Here is a 19,336-nt window from a genome sequence, read left to right as displayed (position 1 = left end):
CAAAGGGAATTATTCACCTTCTTCTACAGTGAGCCGTTTCATACAATAATGCAGCTCATCTCTGAAATCGACATTTCTGGCTCACCCTGTTTCCGTTTATGCGACGATGGTTCTATGTCAACACAGTCAGGAAACAGCTACGTTCTACATTTTTATAGATGAATGGGACAGTTTAAAACAAAAGATTGACAGCCTCTAACTTCTTTTTATTACCTTCAGCATTTACAAACCCATTGAATAAATTCAAATAATATTGAAAAGTTAATTTATTATATAAGTTCACTAAGTAAAACACATTATGTAGATTAATTACACACAGATTGATTATTTTAGCACTAAAATTGGTTTTTGCAGCCTAGAGGAGCTAATCTTTACCATAACTCTGAATCCCAATAAACTTTAATATTTTTATTTCCCTTCCTCCTGTGTTTGTCTCATGACATAAATCAAACCCACGGGAATCCACAGCACAGAGTTTGGCGTTTACCTGCAGCAGCTGGAGTTCTCACACAGAATGACCTCCAGGCCTCCACAGCAGATGGTGCAATACGACTGGTAGCCGTCTTCATCGTAACGATACAGCGTCTCTGTGAAGTTCTCCTGCAAACGCAGACGACGACATTTTTTTTAGAACGACTACAGAAATACGGCCGTTTCCCAGATACAGGAGAACCATTCAGACTCCTGGCCTGCATGCAGAAAGACAGGACACATTTATAGGTTACTTTTTTTAATTCTGGGTTACTCTTAGAATAAATAACTTTAACCAGGTTTTGAGTTTGTTATATTTTCCTGTATTTCCTTAATTTTTTATTCTGCAGTTTGATTGGGGCCTAAAGGTCGACTCTACCATCTAATCGTCATGGCTAACGTTTGCTCCATGCAGAATTAGAGCTTGGGACTTTCTTCTGTTTGACACAGTTTTATTGAGGAATCAGACATGAAAATTGAAACATCAACAATACAAATTTGTCCTCTTTTGATATCAACATAAAACATAAAGACAATACAAAATCAAAACAAAACAAAAGTGACATAAATAAACAGGAACACTCTCAAGACCCACCCCCCTCCCTTTCCTCTAGGACTTACATCATATCACACAGAGAATCACATCAAATTCTCTTCCAATACAGTTATCAATATATTGCTGAAGCGGTTGCCAAGTTCTATTGAATCGCTTTAAGTTATTTGCTAACGAGAACCGTATTTTTTCCAGATGAGAGAGCCTTACCAGTTCCTCAAGCCAAAATTTAACTAATGGAACCTCTGAATTTTTCCAGAACATCAACACTAGCTTTTTTTCCTATGATAAAGGCATAAAATAAGAATTTATTTATTAAATTGAGAAAACTGAACAGAAACTCTGTGTACAATCAAAAGTGGGTCCAGCCTCAACTCTGTACGGAACATACCTGATAAAGTTTTGAATATGCCAGACCAAAATGGGGTTAATCTTGTACACGAAAAGCACGAATGTAGAAGTGTGGCTTCTCCAATATGGCATTTGTCACACAGCGGGGATGTGTTAGGGAACATTTTTTTATGTAATTTCACTTTACAGTAATGAAGCCTGTGGATGATTTTAAATTGAATAAGACTGTGTCTAGAATTGGCAGAATAATTGTGAGTATCGTCTAGCTCAGCTTTCCAGAGTTAGTTACTTATCTCAGTTCCTAATTCCTGCTCCCAGCCTATTCTAAGGCACTGCATGGACGGCGAGGATCTGGATAATAACACATTGTAAATCTGGGAGATTAGATGTCCTTCCCCACCACCCATTTTAAAGAGTTCATCAAATTCAAGAGCTTGGGACTTTCGCCAGGAGCCAGGAAGACTATTGGGAGAACAGCCTAACGTGTTTCAAGGAGGCGTGGTTAAAGGACTGCATACCTGACATGAACACCAGCATCAGCGGTCTGGCTCTACCGGCTCAAAACAGAAAGTGTAACCCTGGTGAGGCAGCTGTTAAAGATCGCATCTGTTGCAAAGACCTTCCTACCCGTGACGGCCGTTCGCTGTTATCACTGCCGTAGGTGTTTACGTTCGGCCTCTGCACACGCTGACGTAGTTCACGATGCTATCGCAAAACACCAAGCTAAATAAGTGCATTCATTAATTTTCCTTTCTGGATTTGGACCGTGTTTCCTTCTCCAGGACACTAGTTATGTTTACATGCACAAAATTTCACGATCAAATTAAAGTTAATTTGTATTAAATAATTGGATTGCACCGTTTGTATGGGCACACAATCAATCAATCCAATCATGATGTGCACCTGGTTTTATTCAGAATAGAACCACTCTGACATGTGCGGTTATCAAATTTCCCTAAAAAAAAAAAAAAAAAAAAAAAAGTAAACAAAGCAGTATTGTATGAGTTCGTACAGGCTGAACTGGCACCAGGTTGTAATTATGGTTAACACGTTACAGAGTAAGCAACAATTTTGAGCTCTTTTATTTTTTCCAACAGAAAGCTTGTATCTGGAGCCCCGACAGTTTTGCTTCCCAACGTATTTACGGCCCTCACCAACACGGAAATACGTCACGTTTACGTCGGGTACACTGCGCTCTCGGTTCAGTCACATTCGGAATAACTTGAGCCTGACAAGCGTTTATATGAACGTTGATCAGATTATCAATCGGCATAAACAACCCCTCTCGTTCAGATTACAGTTTCATTCCGATTGAGCTTAATCCAATCATCATATTCCAATTGGTTTGTTTACATGACGTATTTTTATTCTAATCTGCCCTTTATCCCGATTCCTTTTGTCCATGTAAACGTAGCTGGTCACAACACTTAACAGTTTATGGAAAAGCCTGCAAGAGGGGGAACAACGTACGTCTCTGCCACCTACACTCTGTTGTCAGAAGAACCTGTTATCTCCAGATTTGTGAGATGCTGGGCCCCTGAAGCAGAGGAATGTCTACAGGACTGCTTAAGAACTGACAGTCTGTTCTCTGTGATTTACGCACAGAGATGATATCTATGAACTTACAGCCTGATATCTGTGTTAACATTACTGTAACCCAGTAGAGAGATTCACTGCTTCCAAAACAACAAACCCTGGGTCACTAAGGCTACGTTCACACTGCAGGTCTTAATGCTCAATTCCGATTGTTTTGTGAAATCGGATTTTTTTGCGTGGTTGTTCACATCTCCAAATATATGCGACTTATATGTGATCTCCTGTGTGAACTAAATGCATTCAACTTAAGTGTCCCGCATGCGCACTCGAGGACGCGATGACGTCACACGTAGTGAGCGTGCGCAGTGTTTGCGGAAGTAAGCATGGATTATAATGCTTGCGCGCATTTTGCGATCTTTAATTCCTTTTCTATCCGGAGCTTTCTCTCCATTGACTGCTCTCCTTATTGTTGTCCGCTATGGGTGTCGTCTTTCTTCCCGCTTCAGCATAGCAGGACGCAGAATAGTGACGTTTGTCGAGTATCTGTGACGTACAGGTCAGATGAATGCGACCTGGCTGTACAGACACAGGTCGCATTTGAAAAGATCAGGTACGTATCGGATTCAGGACCACATATCCAAGTGGCCTGGGTCGCATTTGAAAAAATCCGATCTGTGTTATTCAGACTGTAATAAAAAGATCAGATCCAGGTCACATATGGGCAAAAAAATCGTCACACGTAGCAAATCGTAGCCTAAGGCTAAGAAAGTGACCCAATTCTGATTTTTTTGCCCATATGCGACCAATTTTTCTTTTTTTCAACAACAAAAAAAAAAGACCTATTTAAAAAGAAAAATGTTTTTAAAGAATGACAATTGGACGGAGGGGAAACAAGCCTACAGACAGAAACTAGAACATCAGCAGCAGCAGGATGGAGGGGAGCAGGTCTGGTCAAGCATGAGAAAGATCCGATCTGGAGCAGAAGTGTGGAATGTTGCCAGACGGGAATCAGGAGCAGACTGAAAGGTTGAATGTCTGGTTGACCTGAAAGCTCCTCCCATTCTTCCTCTGCTCCCTTTGTTGCTTACTTTCACCGCTGTACCATCCGATCATTTCCTCTGTTTCACTCCATCGACTCAAACACCCAATTCAACCAGCCTGGGCTCCTTGCTCTATCTCCCTGCAACTCAGAACCATTGTTCCAGTCCAGCACCACCCGCTTCTCCCTGTTCACCTGTATAGCTCTCCCCACCTGAACACCCAGAATGGTTTCAGGTGAAGAAAGAACTTGATAGACTCAAATATGGAGAGAAAAAAAGCTCTCAGGAACCCGTTCCATCCTAGTTGTTCCCCAAAAAGAAACTGACTCTTGTGAACAGAGACCTGTGGCCCTCGCTTCTAACACCCTGAATATTTTTCTTGAAGAGGCTGGTCCCTTCCAATCTGAGGCTGAGGGTGAACATTGGAGTAGATGACGCGCTCATCTACACCCTGCAGAGGATACGACTGTTAAAATTATGTTCTTTGACTTTTCGAGTGGCTATAACACCATCCAAACACTCTGTTGTGAGGAGATGAGGCTGATGCAGGTGGTGCCATCTCTGAACGACTGGACCACGAACTGTTTAACCTGGATAACCGTGTCTCTAATAAAATCCTTAGCAGCACAGGGGCTCCTCTGGGGACTCTCCTGTCCCCTTTCTCTTCACAATCTACACATCAGATTCCTGTTTTATACAGAAATGTTCTGATGGATTTCAGCAGCTGTTGGTTGTAGGAGAGAACGGGGCAAAGAATACAGGGACCTGTTAGTCGACTTTGCAGACTTACACTGCAAAAACGGATCTAAAAATAAGTAAAATGTTCTTAAAGTTAGTGTATTTATCCTTGATTTGGGCAGGTAAATAAGATCATCTGCCAATGAAGTGAGTATTTTGACACCTAAAATAAGGTAATTAGTCATCCTGCACTTGAAATAAGATGACGAAGATGAATTGTTCCTATTTTAGGTGCAAAAATACTATTCCATTGGCAAATCATCTTATTTACTTGCTCAAATCAAGGACAAATACACTAATTTTAAGAACATTTTACTTATTTCTAGTTCCGTTTTTGCAGTGTAGACAACCTCGACCTCCATCAGTGCTGAGCTGGACCAGGTTCAGCAGGTGGCTAAATTCAATTAAATTTTATTTATATTCAATTCAATTCATGATACATGTCATGTCAAGGCACTTTACAAAGTCAAATTCAATCAAATTATACAGAATAGTCAAAAAGTTTCCTCTCTAAGGAAACCCAGCAGATTGCATCAAGTCTTGACAAGAAGCATTCACTCCTCCAGAAAGAGCGTAGAGCCACAGTGGACAGTCGTCTGCATTGTTGATGGTTTTGCAGCAATCCCTCATACTGAGCATGCATCAAGCGACAGTGGAGAGGAAAACTCCCCTTTAACAGGGAGGAAAACCTCCAGCAGAACCAGAGCCAGGCTCAGTGTGAACGCTCATCTGCCTCGACTGATCTGAACTGAACTGTTTTCTGAGGGGTGACAGGCACCCACTGGATGACCTGGAGGTGTTTAGGGAGAGCACCTTCAGTCACAGACTAATACCACCTCAGTGCAGGACTGAACCCAGCAGGAAGGCCTTCCTACCATCAGCCATTAAGCTTTTTAAGGATCAAGATTAGTCTAATCTTTATTTTTGGAGTTACATACATGGTGCTGCTGTAAGTTAATTCAAGATAACATTTAAGTTTATTTTGGCCTTATGTTAGAAACAGGACAGTGTAGTCCAACTACTCTGGCCTCCCAGCAGAGACGGATAGAGAGCTGTGGACGTGAAGGGGCGAAGTGATATTATACACTTGGGAAGAATATTTGATTTCCTCATAATCTAATGCGCGTTATCGTCCGAAAAATACAGTAAGTTATATTGTATTCTATTAAGTGGGAAGATGTAGTGTGTTATCACATTACCTTGCATTTGTGACAAAGACCACCTTCAAACAAGGGATGCTGGACCTTGATCTCAGGTGATGCACAAGACAAGCAGAAATCTGAAAGATAACAAAAGCTTGTTGAAAAGAAAGATCGATTTCTTGCCTGAGACTTAAAATTTAAATTGAAACCTTACGTTCAATTGTTTTGCCCTCTTCTTTGACCTTTTCTTTCAGTGAATCTGTTAAGAAAATTAGGAAATGAAACCACAGGTAAGACAACAACGTTAATGTTGAACGATTAAGACATTAATGAAAAGGCTTTCTTTATGTCAGTCTGTAGAAAAATAACAAACCTCTGTTGTGGGTGGTGGCGTGGCCCCCTTCCCTGTTTTTAAGGGCGTGTTTTCTTTTTGCCGGGGGTTGATAGTCGGGGGAAGCAGAGTCATTAGAGTCTTGATTTGAAGAGGGGTCTTGTAGATCAGAGAAAGTGAGAAAAAGGGAACGATCTGTGTTAGCGGACCAACACAACTGAGATTAGATAATCTACAGTAGGGCTGTCTGAATCCCTTTTAAAGAAGTAAACAAAGATGCTCTGAAATGTTCGACACAGGATTGTGCCGTGTCAATCACTTGACTTGCCTAAAGCCTACTTAGGTGTACAGTATTGGAATCTGTGTAAGACAGCCCGTCCTGTCGTACATTTGCGTTTCCTTTGCTTAAGCAGTACTTCATCTAAAGGCATCCAAGAGCACAAGTGAGAGGGAACTTGACTAAATTAAACTAATAGAAAATTTAAGGTAAGTTGCCTGAGACATTGGAGTAAAAATTAGAGCGATGAGAACCCACATGTTTCATCTTCTCGTTTCTCTCCATCATTACTATGTCCTTACCTCTCTCTAAGAGGTTGAGGATCTTTGCTCGGGTGATTATCGGGGGACAATTAAGACTTAATTGAATTTAATTGAATGTCATGCATTCATGCTTAGCATTGGCATGCTAAGTATGAATGCATCGGACTTAAGGCTTTACCACCGACTAGAAACTGCGTCCAAGCATCCTCTGTAATTGCAATATTGCAAACATTGATCATGTAAAGATTACAGCAAAACCATCTATTGTGCAGCTCTGAAATGTACAGTTTATCATTTGCTTATTTTACAGCTAAATATGTGCAGCAGAACCACAGACATCTGGGTCACCTGAAGTTTTCAAACCTAGAGATTAGAAGAGCGAGACACAGAAGCATATCGCCATAAATTTAAAACATACCAGGAACTGCAAATCCCCTCGGTCCAGTAGGAAGAAATCCTTCAGAAGCCCATTCCACCATCAACTTCAGCTCTTTCTCCTTATCACCTTTTGCCTTGTCAAAGGTTTTCCCACATCGTTCAGCGGCCAGCTAGGAAGCAAATATAATTTGTAATTCTCAGGTAAATGTCAACCTACGATAAGTTCAACTCTGTAAAGAAGACAAAATCTTTCCAAATATGTAACTCTGCTTTCGTAAAAAAAAAAAAAACACATCTGTCCTAAACTTATGATTATTACAAAACTATAACAATTCTGTTTCTGTTGTTGCACATTAAATTAGCTTACCCCTTATTAATTTCCTCTAATTCTTATTTAAAAATGTACAAGGCCGAGGAAAATTGGATAAAAACCTCACTTTGTTATAAGAGTAAACACATAAATTAAAAAAATATACTCTTTGCTGGTTCCCTAAGAGCTCTAAACACATCTTTAAGCTTTTTTGGAATTCTTTAACGTTGTTCCATTTAATGCCAAAGGATGCTAAAGACATTATATTATTCACTAAATAATAGAGCTGTGTGGAAGTAATGTTATTGCAGCTATAGTGCCTTGCAAAAGGCTATATTTTCTGAAACACAGCAGACAATAACTGGGAAGAGGAAGGTAAATCTTTTTTTTTTAGTTTTTTTTAGTTTTTTTTACAAAAGAATATCTCAAAAGTGGTGTCCACATGCATCCAGTCACCTAGAGTCAATACTATGTGGAACCAAATTTTGCTGTAGTTACAACTCCAACTCATTTGGGCTTTGTCTCTACCAGCTTTGAACATCTGGAGACAGAGATTTCTGCCCATTCGTCTGGGCAAAATAGTTGAAACTCATTCATGTTGGCTGGAGAGTATTGTGGCAGATTGACGTCTAGGCCGTTCTAACACCTGAATGGTCCTTTCCTTTTTTAGACTTCACAATAAGGCACTACTTTGTGTTGGCCTAGTACCAAAAAAAAATTCAATAAAATACATTAATGTCCGAGATGTTTTGAAGATCAAATTTGAAAATGCTGAAGGGATAGGAATACTTCTGTAAATACAGGTATCTAAGAACTTAATGCATGATAGAGTTCAGAAGTTATTCAAAATGCATCAACAGCAGGAAACGTGGGAGAGAGCCAGCAGACATAAAAACATCCAGAAACTGTAAATATTCCCTCTCCACATAGGCTGCTGGTAGCAACATGTTTGTTTTGCTTACCTCACAGATATGGTAGATGGCCTCTCTGTAGACGGGCAAACTGGCAAAGGAATTTTTGCAGAAGCACAAAGTGAAGGAACTAAACGGCTTCAGTCTTTCTGTGCTGATCTGCAACAGAAACCTCTCAATTAGTTACAATAATATCACTTTTCGAATTCAGAGCAAATAGAAAACCAAACCACGTTGAGAAGCACAGCAGGTTTTACCTCTGAAAACATCCCGTCTCCAAACCACTCCACCCTTCGCACGCCTGGGGGAGCGTGCTTGGATTTCCAGTCCATCACCAGACCAGGCCACATGGACATCCCAGATAATTTACCCCACACCAACTCCCCTACAGGGAATGCTTTCCCATCCTTCAGGATAACACAAATAAAGCCAAAGAAATCTCACTGAAGGCAACAGATGACATTTGAAAGACTTGTTATATGACTGGGAGTCTGATCAACCATACTGTTGAATTCTTAGGTCAGAAATTGATAACTACCTGGTACTGACTGTGTCGCGCTCTGGATGGTGTGCCTTTCCTGGATGGTGACATTCCTTCAAGCTTAGAGAAATGGGAATGAAGTCAAATGATTACAACTGATTTGGAAATTATGTAATTATTTCTGTGGTAGAAAAAACATAAAGTGACTAGCTTTTAAGCAATGTATTCATCAGTTACATTCACAAAGTGCAAGTAAACAGTGACATTGGGATACTGAATGTTTGGAGTAGTAACTGCGTCACTTGACAGTAATTTAATAGTAAATGTTGCATTACTATACTAAATGAGAAGCCACTAACTTTTTCCCCTACTTAAAGTAAATGGTGTCTTGATGTGAAATAATCTTTTAATCAAAAATATGATGTTTATGTTTATAAATCTGCCATTATAATGATTCCTGTGATAAACAGCTGGGCATTACCGCCTGGTCACCGCTTTTTTTGAGGAACTCCATTTAATTAGCTTTCCAAAGGTGAGCTGGCATCACAAACAGGTATACCTACCACTTCATTTAAGGACTCCGGATCATTTTTGCCAATGGGTTTGGACCATGTACAAACACCGGCCTGAAAGACTTTCCGGGCAGGTGGTTTCCGGCGCAAGCTGCTCTCCCAGCCATGACCTCCCCTCCAGGATCCCTGAGACACAGCACACTCTCATCTTACACGCAAATATCATTCACATGCAAATATGGTGAAAATCAGGCCTGTCTTTGTGTAGGACAACCACACTCAGCTATTTCTGGGAGTACGTTGATTGTGAAGGTAAAAAAAAGGGAGAAAATAGCAACAGGCTGTTAAAATAAAAGGTTTTTAAGACATCAGCGTACAGGGAAGAAACAAATACACTGCAAAAACTGATCTAAAAATAAGTAAAATGTTCTTAAATTTAGTGTATTTATCCTTGATTTGAGCAGGTAAATAAGATTATCTGCCAATGGAATGAGTATTTTGACCCCTTAAAATAAGATATTTAGACATCCTGCACTTGAAATCGGATGATTGAGATGAATTGTTCCTATTCTAAGTGCAAAATTCTTATTCCATTGGCAATTCATCTTATTTACCTGCTCAAATCAAGGACAAATACACACATTTTAAGAACATTTTAATTATTTGTAGTTCCGTTTTTGCAGTGTAGTGTTCTGTGTTGTTCATGGCTAATAATGTTCAACTGACGAAGAGTTTAGATTTGCTTTTAGTCTGTAAAACAACATCATATAGTCATAGAAAATCTAATCCTGTATCAAAAAAGAAGCAAAAAAAGAAAATCTGTTACCTCATTTGACAGAGAGCCGTTCATTATATCATCACAAAGATCTATAGAAAAAAAAAGCATTTTAATAATGACTTCATCAGACCGTTTCAGTGATTTCTTCTACAAAATAAATTGTTTTTAATAGAAATATATTGATCTAATTTTATTTAGCCAATAAAAGTATTTATACTTGATGAAAATATGCATTAAAATGTAACATAATTTTTTTTTTTACCATTTATCTTTGTGAGGCGGACTTCACAGGGCTTCAAGAACAGGCCGTTCAGTCCTAGAGAAGGGGATAAGTTGTTAAGATATGAGGAATAATTATGTTTTATATGCACGGCTCATTCCTGACACAGCCTAATGATAAATAAAGTGGACGTGTCTGTAAATCTGTTTCATGGAAGATTGCTTTTATACCATTAGCGAGAACTTGGAGGTTTTTGCTGCCGTTGTTTGTGAGAACGCCGTCTGATAGGGCCTCACATTCACTTTCTACAAAAGTGTCAGTCTCAGAACAATCGTCGTTGGTGTCTAAAGCCTGATTGGACACAGAGGTACAGAGCACAGTATTAGTTATTTGCTAAAAATCTTAACCGTTTACTAAAGGTTAAATAAGATGTGGAAAAAAAACTAGTTTAAATACCTGAGATAAAACGTGGTGAGCATCGAGTGGAGGACACGGGAATGACAAAAGGGTCAAAACCAGCTTCCGGAACAACGGCGCGGACCCTGGGCTTTTAAGTACCCTAGCCAAGGGAGTCTCCAGTGTGTCTTCATTCACTCCCTCTTTACTTTTCCCTTCCTCAGCCAGAAGATACTCACTATACTCCTTTTTGAGCTGCCTCACCTCCTCGGGAGTGTTGCATACTCCTAGCTTGCTCCCGAGCTCCTCCACTGCTGCTTTTGCTACAGTCAGGCTGCTCTGAGGGTTCAGCACCTGAGCGATGCTTCTCAGCACCGTGTCGCTTAGAGGCAGCTCCTCCGCAATGCAACCAGCGACCGCAACGTAAAACGGCAACACCTCCTCTTGTAGCTGTGGCACCGACTCCGCAGCCTCGCTCCCTTGCAGGAAATCTCTCACGGCTCTCCCGCCCAGATTGAAATCGTCACCAGAGAGGTGGAACTTCTTGTTTTTGAGGATTTGAGCGTCGTGGTCCTTGAGGTAGCGAGCGGCGGCATTCTGCTGGAGGAAGCGAGAGGTATATGTGCCGAGCAGCGCACTGGCTTCTTCCAGGATGAGTGGCATGTCAGTCCAGGACGACTCCTGAATTTGTTTCTGAAACTTTTGCAGAGGTTTTAAGGCCTGTTCGAGAAACATAATTGTTGCCTTGACTTTAGGATCCTTCAGCTGGGAACACAACGACTTGGCTTTTTTACAATCCTCAGGACAGGAGCTGTGGTATAGTATCAGATCGCTCCACATTTCTAACATTTTCGTGATCAACTGGTGAAATCTAAGGCAGCTGATGCTGAGGTAAAATGGACTGCTGTGCTTAGTGATGTCTGAGCCAAAGAGAGCCTTAAGGTTGTCATTCTTCGCAGAGCATGAGGAGCAGTGTGCATACAGGTCTACCACCAGCTCTTGAACTTGGCTGGAGAGCTCCGTGACCCCAGCATGATAAGCAGCATCAGCAATGGCGTACAAGCCTCCGAAGGCTATTATGTTTGGATTCAGCTCCCTGAGACGTGAGCGGATTTGCTCTGAAGCTTCGCCCTCACCGACGTAACAAGCAGCAAGATTGTAAGTGGAAAGCTCAAATTTTTTCAGGGTCTCCACCACAGCTGTTGCCGTTTGATCTCCGTCGCCATCCGCGGCCTGAAAAGCATCCAGAAAACGGATGCGGTGAGTGGACGACTCGGAGTCAAAGAACCGCAGCAGGACCACGGTGACAGTGTCATCGACTCCGGCTGTCAGCCCTTCATAAACGTAAACGCAGTACGGAGTGTGCTTGCTGACAGCGATCAGGTCTTTGGGGTACTTCAGCCCCAGCTTACAGCGGGCAAAATGTCTCGGGGCTTGCTCGCCTTTGGCAGATCCAGTGTAGCAGCGATTGTAAATGAAACGAATGGCCGCGTCGCTGCAGGGGAATGGCTTGGTGAGTTGGCTTTTCCTTTGACTGCTCTGGAGATGTTTCGCCCGTTTTTTGTGTTTATTCGTTTCCATGTGTCGCTGAAGCTCAACAACGCCCTTCACGTATGTACTAAGGTTGGTGTGGCAGGAGGAGCAGTAGGTATGCCGCTCTCCGAGAGGACTCCAATCGGCCCAATCAAAATCCTCTTTCCACGTTTCAGTGTATGGGAACCCTTTAGTTGGCGTGGTGCTGCCGTTCGTTTCCCGATCTGAATTCCCTGAAACAGAAGAAGAATTTAGTTTACTGCACATGTACTCCAAACACGGTCCTCGGAGCCACCGTAACCCTCTCTTCTTCTACTGTTTAGGGTTGAAGAAAATCAAAACCAGGTACCTGACTCTGAAGATATTGAAATCGGAGTTATATCCTTGTTGTTTCGAGCTTTCAAGGGGTCGTAATCTTTACTTATTGCATTGGCTGTGTGAAAAACTTTGAACCACTTCATGAACTCATAGCAGGTTTGAAAATCTCCCTTTGTGAGCTCCTCAATCGGAATGGTCTGTAACAATGCAAAGAAGTCGTGACAGTATTTAGAGACATTATGTATGTATACCTCTGTATTAAAAACATTGTAATACTTTAGAGCAGTATGTTTTAAAACACGTAAACAATGCATACCTTTGTAATATCCTTCTGTTTGAAGGCATCCTGGAGAAGACTGAAGTTGTGCCTAAAGTCTTCCGTACTCTGTGCGTCAAACTTCACTTTGGTCAGGTCGACAGAGCCAGGAAAAGTACAGTCCATCATTTGACACTGGCAGGCACCTGTAGAGTCACACAAACAAATTCACTAACCATAACGACGCAAATCAGGCAGGTCATTAGGACAGGATGCAAATCACTGCAAAAAAAGGAGCCTCTGTTAATTGTGTACTCCATTTATTTTAAAGTCGACTCAGATTAAAAGCCTGCAGGTTGTTTCAAAGAGATCTCTTCAAGACAGACTGTACACAGCGGCAGTGCTTGTATTTGCAGGTTTTAATATCCCTCTGCAATCATACATATGACATATATCACATCGGACATAAAACTAAATCCCAATGACATATTAACTGAGGATAAAATGATTAAATGCCAATGTTTCAGACCTTAGTTTCAAAGTATGTCTGGTGCATATGTACAGGATGAGTTTCAATCAACTGAAAGAAACTCGTGACTTGTGAAGTGCAACCATAGCTTCCCTATTTGATCCAAACGCTTCTGGTTTGGAAAAGTTATTTTACACTAAACCTTCTGTTGTGAAAAATCAACAAAAATGTGTAGATGTCACTTCAAACTCAGTGTTTATCAATGTTTAAATGTCTTACACGGATACCGAGGAGATGCTCAAAATGTACTGTTTTTATCTGTTTATTCTACATCTCTGGGGAATTTGAAGTCGTTTTAGTAAATATTCCATCACGTTTTCTCTCCCTTTTGATATCACTTGTTGATTATTTGCCTTGTAACATATTCCAGTTAATCGTGTGTGAACAACACCTGCAGGAAAGGCTGCTCTCTTCAAGCCTTGCACATAAAAACAGGCCCTGAGGGTTGAGTTTTCTTTGCAAAGCGACTTTGCTATCTAGGTGCCAAAACCGGAAACACTGCACCAACAACAACTAACAGGCATTGGGAGTTTTACACAACGAGGGAGTCTAATACAGATGAACATGCCTTGGTCTGATACAAATTATTGGATCAGGCTAATCATAGATAGAAACTAAGGAACAGAAGTAAGCCAGAGGTGGATAACTTTAGCCATTTAGACAAAGTGTCCTAGAAGTTTTAGATGTGCCCCGGATCCAACACCTGATTTAAATCATTGAGTGATATCTTCAGACTGTCACCGAGCTCTAGAGAAGCTCGTCAGTGGCATAGTTATTTAAGTCAGGTGTGTTATGGCAGGAAAGCATTTAAAATGAAGCAGGCTTAACGTGGAGGAATGGAGCCTGCTCTGTGTGATAAACAGACGCTACATGAACGTGACGTGCATGAAATGAACAGTTCTTATTAGGGCTGAACAATTAATCGCATTTTCAATATAATCGCAATTTAAAAAAACGCAATTTCCAAATCGCAGAGTCTGCAATTTTTGGCTATGTAACAATAAGGGAATTAGACACGTCCATTAGGTGTTGGTAAAATGTTTAAAGTAGGTTTGCCTCCACATGGAAGGGAAGACAGTTGCAGCAGTGAGATAATCTAATTTTATTACTTGTTTTAGAGTTTATATAATCATACGTAGCATTAAGTACAGGTCAATCAGTTTAATACATAGACTTGCTTGTTGGTTGGACTTTATGTTCAACAAGGATTGATGTCCAAATCAATTAAAAGCTGTTCTCTTGAACAATATTCTGATTAATAGAAACATTACGTAAAACTTCTGGTTTTAAATAGTCCTTGTTTACAAACATCTTTATTTAGAGGCCATTTTTGTTGCTTGTGGTTAACGCAGAGAAAAGTCAAAATTGCAAAATATATCGTAGGCAGAACGCAATCATTTCTGCTCTGAGTTTAGATGCTGCGGGTCTTTTAGCAACTAATGTGCACAGCGAGGAAACAAACTGATTTGTTGTTTGTATATGTTTAAAAAGACATGATAAATTAAACTGGGGAAAAAATCGCATTAAATCGCAATATTAAGAAAAAAAAATCGCAATTAGATTATTTTCCAAAATCGTTCAGCCCTAGTTCTTATGTGGTAACTAATTACCTGATCCCATCTCTCGCACATCTTTGAAGTTTGTCTTGAGGAGCTTGTTGATCCAGGACACCACATAGAAACGACTGGATTTATCCTGGGAGGCGTTTGGAATCACAACCAGTGGATCAGCCATCCTGTGCGTCACTAAAAAAACGAAACCAAAAAAAAACAAAAAAAAAAAACAGCCCACATAAACATTTATTAATCAAGGAAAAAAAACAATTACATCCACTGTCATTACAATTACTGCAAAGTCCTTTTAAAGTCAATTAATTAATTATATATATCTCTAATTACAGTCCCAGTGGAGGAAATTTGTCCACCTTAGGGAGCAGTGAGCTGCCAAACAGAGCAGTGCACGGGGAGCGACCTGTGGCTGTGGATCTTTGTCAGGGAGCCAGAGTAAGAGACTGAGTATCAAACCAGCAACCTTTGGAGCCTCTCCAAGACGCAAACACTCTGCTCCTAAACCACTAGGCCACCACTCCCACCATATGAGCATCTTGCAAAGGAAGTTGTAATCATCTATATTCATTCACCCAACCATCCACTGTACCCCCTTTTTCAATAGAGCCAACTGGGAGTAAAGCATTTGCTACAGTTCTCTTCATTGAGATAAACATAAATGACGCTAATATCAGTATTGTCCTGTTTTGGATGTGTTAGATAGTTACTAAACCCCAAATCAACCATTTGCAGACAAACTGTATAAATAGAGCCATAATTGGGCTATCTTTATTTTCAGTGTGAAAAGTTTGACATTTTCGTGTAAACTTGTTTAATTCTGCAACATCTGTCCTAAAATCGCCTTAGTGCTAACCGCTATGGGTTAAGACGTGACTACTGCAGTTGAGCTTTTGTTTTGAATCAATTAATGTGAGGGATTTCATGTATTCTTTAAACTCAAACAAGAAACTTTTGAAGTTGGGGGATGTTTTGGAATATTTACATTTGTGTATATGAAATTAATTTACCATACAAAATGAATAGGTTTGTAATAAAAGTAGCATTAATGTCTGCAAGGACAAAATACAATATTACACTTTTATAGCCAATTACAATGTTTGTTTTGAGTTTACACATTATATATTGTTCAAGGTGAGTCCAGAAGTTGGTAGATTGGGTAAAATGATAAAATAAATGAGATAAGGTCTCTGGCTCCATGTTACAAAAACATTTATTTTCGAATTTAGAAAAAATATAAATTTGTCGGATATAGAGTGTATAAAATTTTGATGTGAATTTCTTTGATCTTATTGGATATACAGTACTTATAAGGTAATAACCAGGCCTTCTTCCAGTCAGTTAGGTACCTACATTATTTAGTCATGTCAAAATAACCCACTTTCCCTCATCCTGACCACAACCAACTTCTGTTCATCGCCACACTTGGCCATGTCTCATTACTGCCCCCTATGGTGCCATTTTTCTAAATATTTTTCTGGGGGCGGAGCTTTGCTTTTACATAAGGGTTAGTTTCACTTTAAATTTACATTTGTCATTGACCCTGTTTCCATTTACTGGGTTCATATCAAACAAAATGTTGCATTTGCAATGTTTTTGGCAATGATACAAAGTGCATTAATAAAGAGAACTTGTGAATTAATAACACTTTGCCCGTTTCAATGTCAATTTCTGTGCATGTTTCTATGTGCAGGTTTAAAAAGGGTCGAGAGACCTGTCATTGGAAGCAGCACTGGGTTATTACTTTTTTATTATTACTACTTATTTTTATTAACAGTCAATTGCAGTTTTAGTGTCGTAGTAAGTGGTCAATACTTGATTAAATAATAATTTGTTCAATGTGTAACTTTAGTCCTGCTATAATTTATCAAAACAGTTGTTGTACACAGTCCCAGCCTGCTAGCTGGCGTTTGGTCTCCTCCATGACTAATGCCTGAGGAGGGGGTTGGTAGGAGGAACAAGGCAGGGTGTGGGTTGCCTAATCTCCTTTTGTCTGAGTGACTCCAGGGGGATAGAGGCAGAGATTTTACCATCAAACTAAAATCTTACCATGTTGGTGTCAAGGTTATGTCATGTCTAAATCTGCAGTTGTACACCTAAAAGAAAACCAAATAGTGCTTTCTTTATCAGAACCCTGCAGGACACAGGCACCATGATGCTGCCGTCCACACACACCCCTCGGCACCCGTCCCCCAACCCCCCTTTGCTGAATGTATAGAAAGCATGAATGAAGTCTCGCGTTATCCATCTTTTGCCGCGAACTTTCCAGCCGCACACAACTTTTACTACCAGGAAAACAAGAGCTTGAGGACGCAACAGTTCTAAAATACGAACAGTTTCATGACAGCGCACAAAGAAAAGCAAGCGCTCTGTCGCCAATTCAATGTTTTCTCGTTTGATTTGAGTTTCCAACATTTTTAATATCGACACTTTTCGCAGTTGGAACATTAACAGTCCATGTAAATTAAAGCAATCTTTCAGTTTCAATACATCAATAACGTGGTAGCAAGGGACATAAATTAAGTTGCAATTGAGCGTCTTTACATTGACACGCACGCTAGCGCTGAGCATAAATGTAAAGACGGGTTATTCTTCCAACTGGCCCTGATAAACAGAACAGAACTGACTTCCAGTTACTCTCCACGGCTCTCGTTGCTTTTTTACGCCGGTCATTGTTGGTGCACCTACAGACGAGAGCGTTCACAAAATGCCGTAACAAAGAAATGCACTCACCAGAGGGGAAAACACGGCAAGAGGTTCTAGGCGAAAATGCAACGACGGCGGCTGCTTTTTGTCATTACACTGCGGTTATATGTGGAAGCAGACTTACCGCGGTCGCTTCCCTGTAAGCACAAGACAGTCGATCCTAATCGATCCTCCTCCTCTCAGCTCCGTCATGGAGCCGACTGCAGACTGACTGACTGCTGACGTCCACATGACCCGGGAGGGTCTAATCGAATGGCCGACATGGCCGGCCCGAAGAATTGTAGTAAAAAAAAAAAAAAAGGTCCAAATCCAAGCCCCGATTAACGAGCTGTAGTCTTAATCGACGAAATTAGGTTTATATTGTTTTAATAAACAAAAAACATTACACGCATTAACCGGGCGTAGGCCTTGTCAATTCGCTAGTTTATGACCGTACTAACGGCCGATGAGCAGTTGCCACTTGAGTCGCTAGCATTAAACGTATAACACGCTCTGAATGTTAGCTTTCTTTTTGTGTTAGGTTACTTTCGTAGAAAACATTGTTTGGCACGGCTAGTATATATTATCAAACTTGTGAAATTCGAAAATGCCCCCCCCCCCCATAAATAAATAAATAAATAAACGACATTTTGGGGTATTCCTACAGCTACTGAATTTATTTTAACCTCACTCAATATTGTCCTTAGCTGCTATTCGTCGCCGTAGCGTTGGAGTATAGCACAGTAGTTTTCATCTGTGGCGAACATGTTAGCATTATGCTAGTAGCTACAGCTAATGGCGGCCGCTCTGCTGTTTGCTTACGAGGCCTGTTTCCCGTCGTCGTTGAAACGTCCCGTTTGTAAACGTGTTATAAAAGTGTTCTACAGGCATAATACGTTATTTGAAGAGTTACACTTCTCAGGGGGAATGCTTTTCCGCTTTTTACAGTTCGACATATCTGCCATTAGAAACATCTCTGCCATGGTGGCCATTTTATGACATGTTGACACACCAGACTTGTACAACGCAGGACTGACAAACTGGAGGATGTGTAATGAATCAATAAAAAAGTCTGTCTTCCATTTGTACCAGAAGGCAGAATTTTAACTTGGAAAAATCAAATCGAGTGCTAACGCCTTCCGGCAAGGTAGCTTTGGAAGGTTGAAATTCTCTTGTTGCTGTTTGTACAGACAAGTTGGTTTATCTACTTGGATGTGCTGTATTTTTTCCGGATCAGCGCTGTAACAGACAAACCATACTATATTTTTGTTCAGAAGTCAGATTTTCCAAGTTCCAGTCAGAAATAATCACCCCTGAATTGAAAGTTCCCAGTCCCTGAATCAGTTCACTGTTGCCGCTGCACATGATGTATACAGGCGTAAACTGTTTACTTGTACTGTTGACAAGTAGTTCTGTAGAAACATTGTGAAAATGTTCCATTTGTGTTTGAATGCATGAACTGGAGGAATAATAGTTAATTAACAGGTGCTATTGCTAACTGTGGCTAGCAATTGAGTACCTCAACAATTAGCAAATGCCACCGGTTTTCTGGCTTACAACTAGGTCCCATTATCTAACATGTTCCAAGGTCCAAAGTCCACACCAGGAACACTATAATGCCAAATCTATTTGCTCACCTCCCTTGTGGCATCCCATTCCTAATCTATAGGGTTCAATATGACATTGGTCCACCATTTGCAGTTATAACACAGCTCTGCTGGCAAGGTTGCCATAATCTTGATTGGCCTGTACATACACCAAA

General features: G+C 40.5%; 1 protein-coding gene across 2 annotated transcripts in view; it reads right to left on the bottom strand.

The window, feature by feature from the left end:
• Positions 1 to 17,751, bottom strand: part of dnmt3ba (DNA (cytosine-5-)-methyltransferase 3 beta, duplicate a) — a 36,459-nt gene extending 18,708 nt beyond the window's left edge. The window contains exons 1-17 of one of the 2 annotated variants that reach the window (XM_036141052.1): positions 17,623 to 17,751; positions 14,935 to 15,069; positions 12,856 to 13,001; positions 12,571 to 12,736; positions 10,749 to 12,454; positions 10,523 to 10,643; positions 10,335 to 10,388; positions 10,121 to 10,161; positions 9,346 to 9,480; positions 8,840 to 8,902; positions 8,559 to 8,708; positions 8,353 to 8,460; positions 7,121 to 7,250; positions 6,205 to 6,321; positions 6,046 to 6,090; positions 5,889 to 5,968; positions 488 to 600 (exon numbers count right to left, since the gene is read on the bottom strand). In XM_036141052.1, coding sequence (XP_035996945.1) covers positions 488 to 600; positions 5,889 to 5,968; positions 6,046 to 6,090; positions 6,205 to 6,321; positions 7,121 to 7,250; positions 8,353 to 8,460; positions 8,559 to 8,708; positions 8,840 to 8,902; positions 9,346 to 9,480; positions 10,121 to 10,161; positions 10,335 to 10,388; positions 10,523 to 10,643; positions 10,749 to 12,454; positions 12,571 to 12,736; positions 12,856 to 13,001; positions 14,935 to 15,058 — 3,299 coding nt within the window. In that variant the 5' untranslated portion in view covers positions 15,059 to 15,069; positions 17,623 to 17,751. The remainder of the gene's footprint in view (positions 1 to 487; positions 601 to 5,888; positions 5,969 to 6,045; positions 6,091 to 6,204; positions 6,322 to 7,120; positions 7,251 to 8,352; positions 8,461 to 8,558; positions 8,709 to 8,839; positions 8,903 to 9,345; positions 9,481 to 10,120; positions 10,162 to 10,334; positions 10,389 to 10,522; positions 10,644 to 10,748; positions 12,455 to 12,570; positions 12,737 to 12,855; positions 13,002 to 14,934; positions 15,070 to 17,622) is intronic. The other variant, XM_036141056.1, reaches the window with a different exon arrangement.
• Between the last annotated feature and the right edge of the window lie 1,585 nt (positions 17,752 to 19,336).

Source organism: Fundulus heteroclitus, chromosome 1, assembly GCF_011125445.2.
Source record: "Fundulus heteroclitus isolate FHET01 chromosome 1, MU-UCD_Fhet_4.1, whole genome shotgun sequence".
Lineage (NCBI taxonomy): Eukaryota > Metazoa > Chordata > Actinopteri > Cyprinodontiformes > Fundulidae > Fundulus > Fundulus heteroclitus.
The sequence above is the reverse complement of the archived record's forward strand: the minus strand, read 5'-3'. Positions and strand labels throughout refer to the sequence as shown.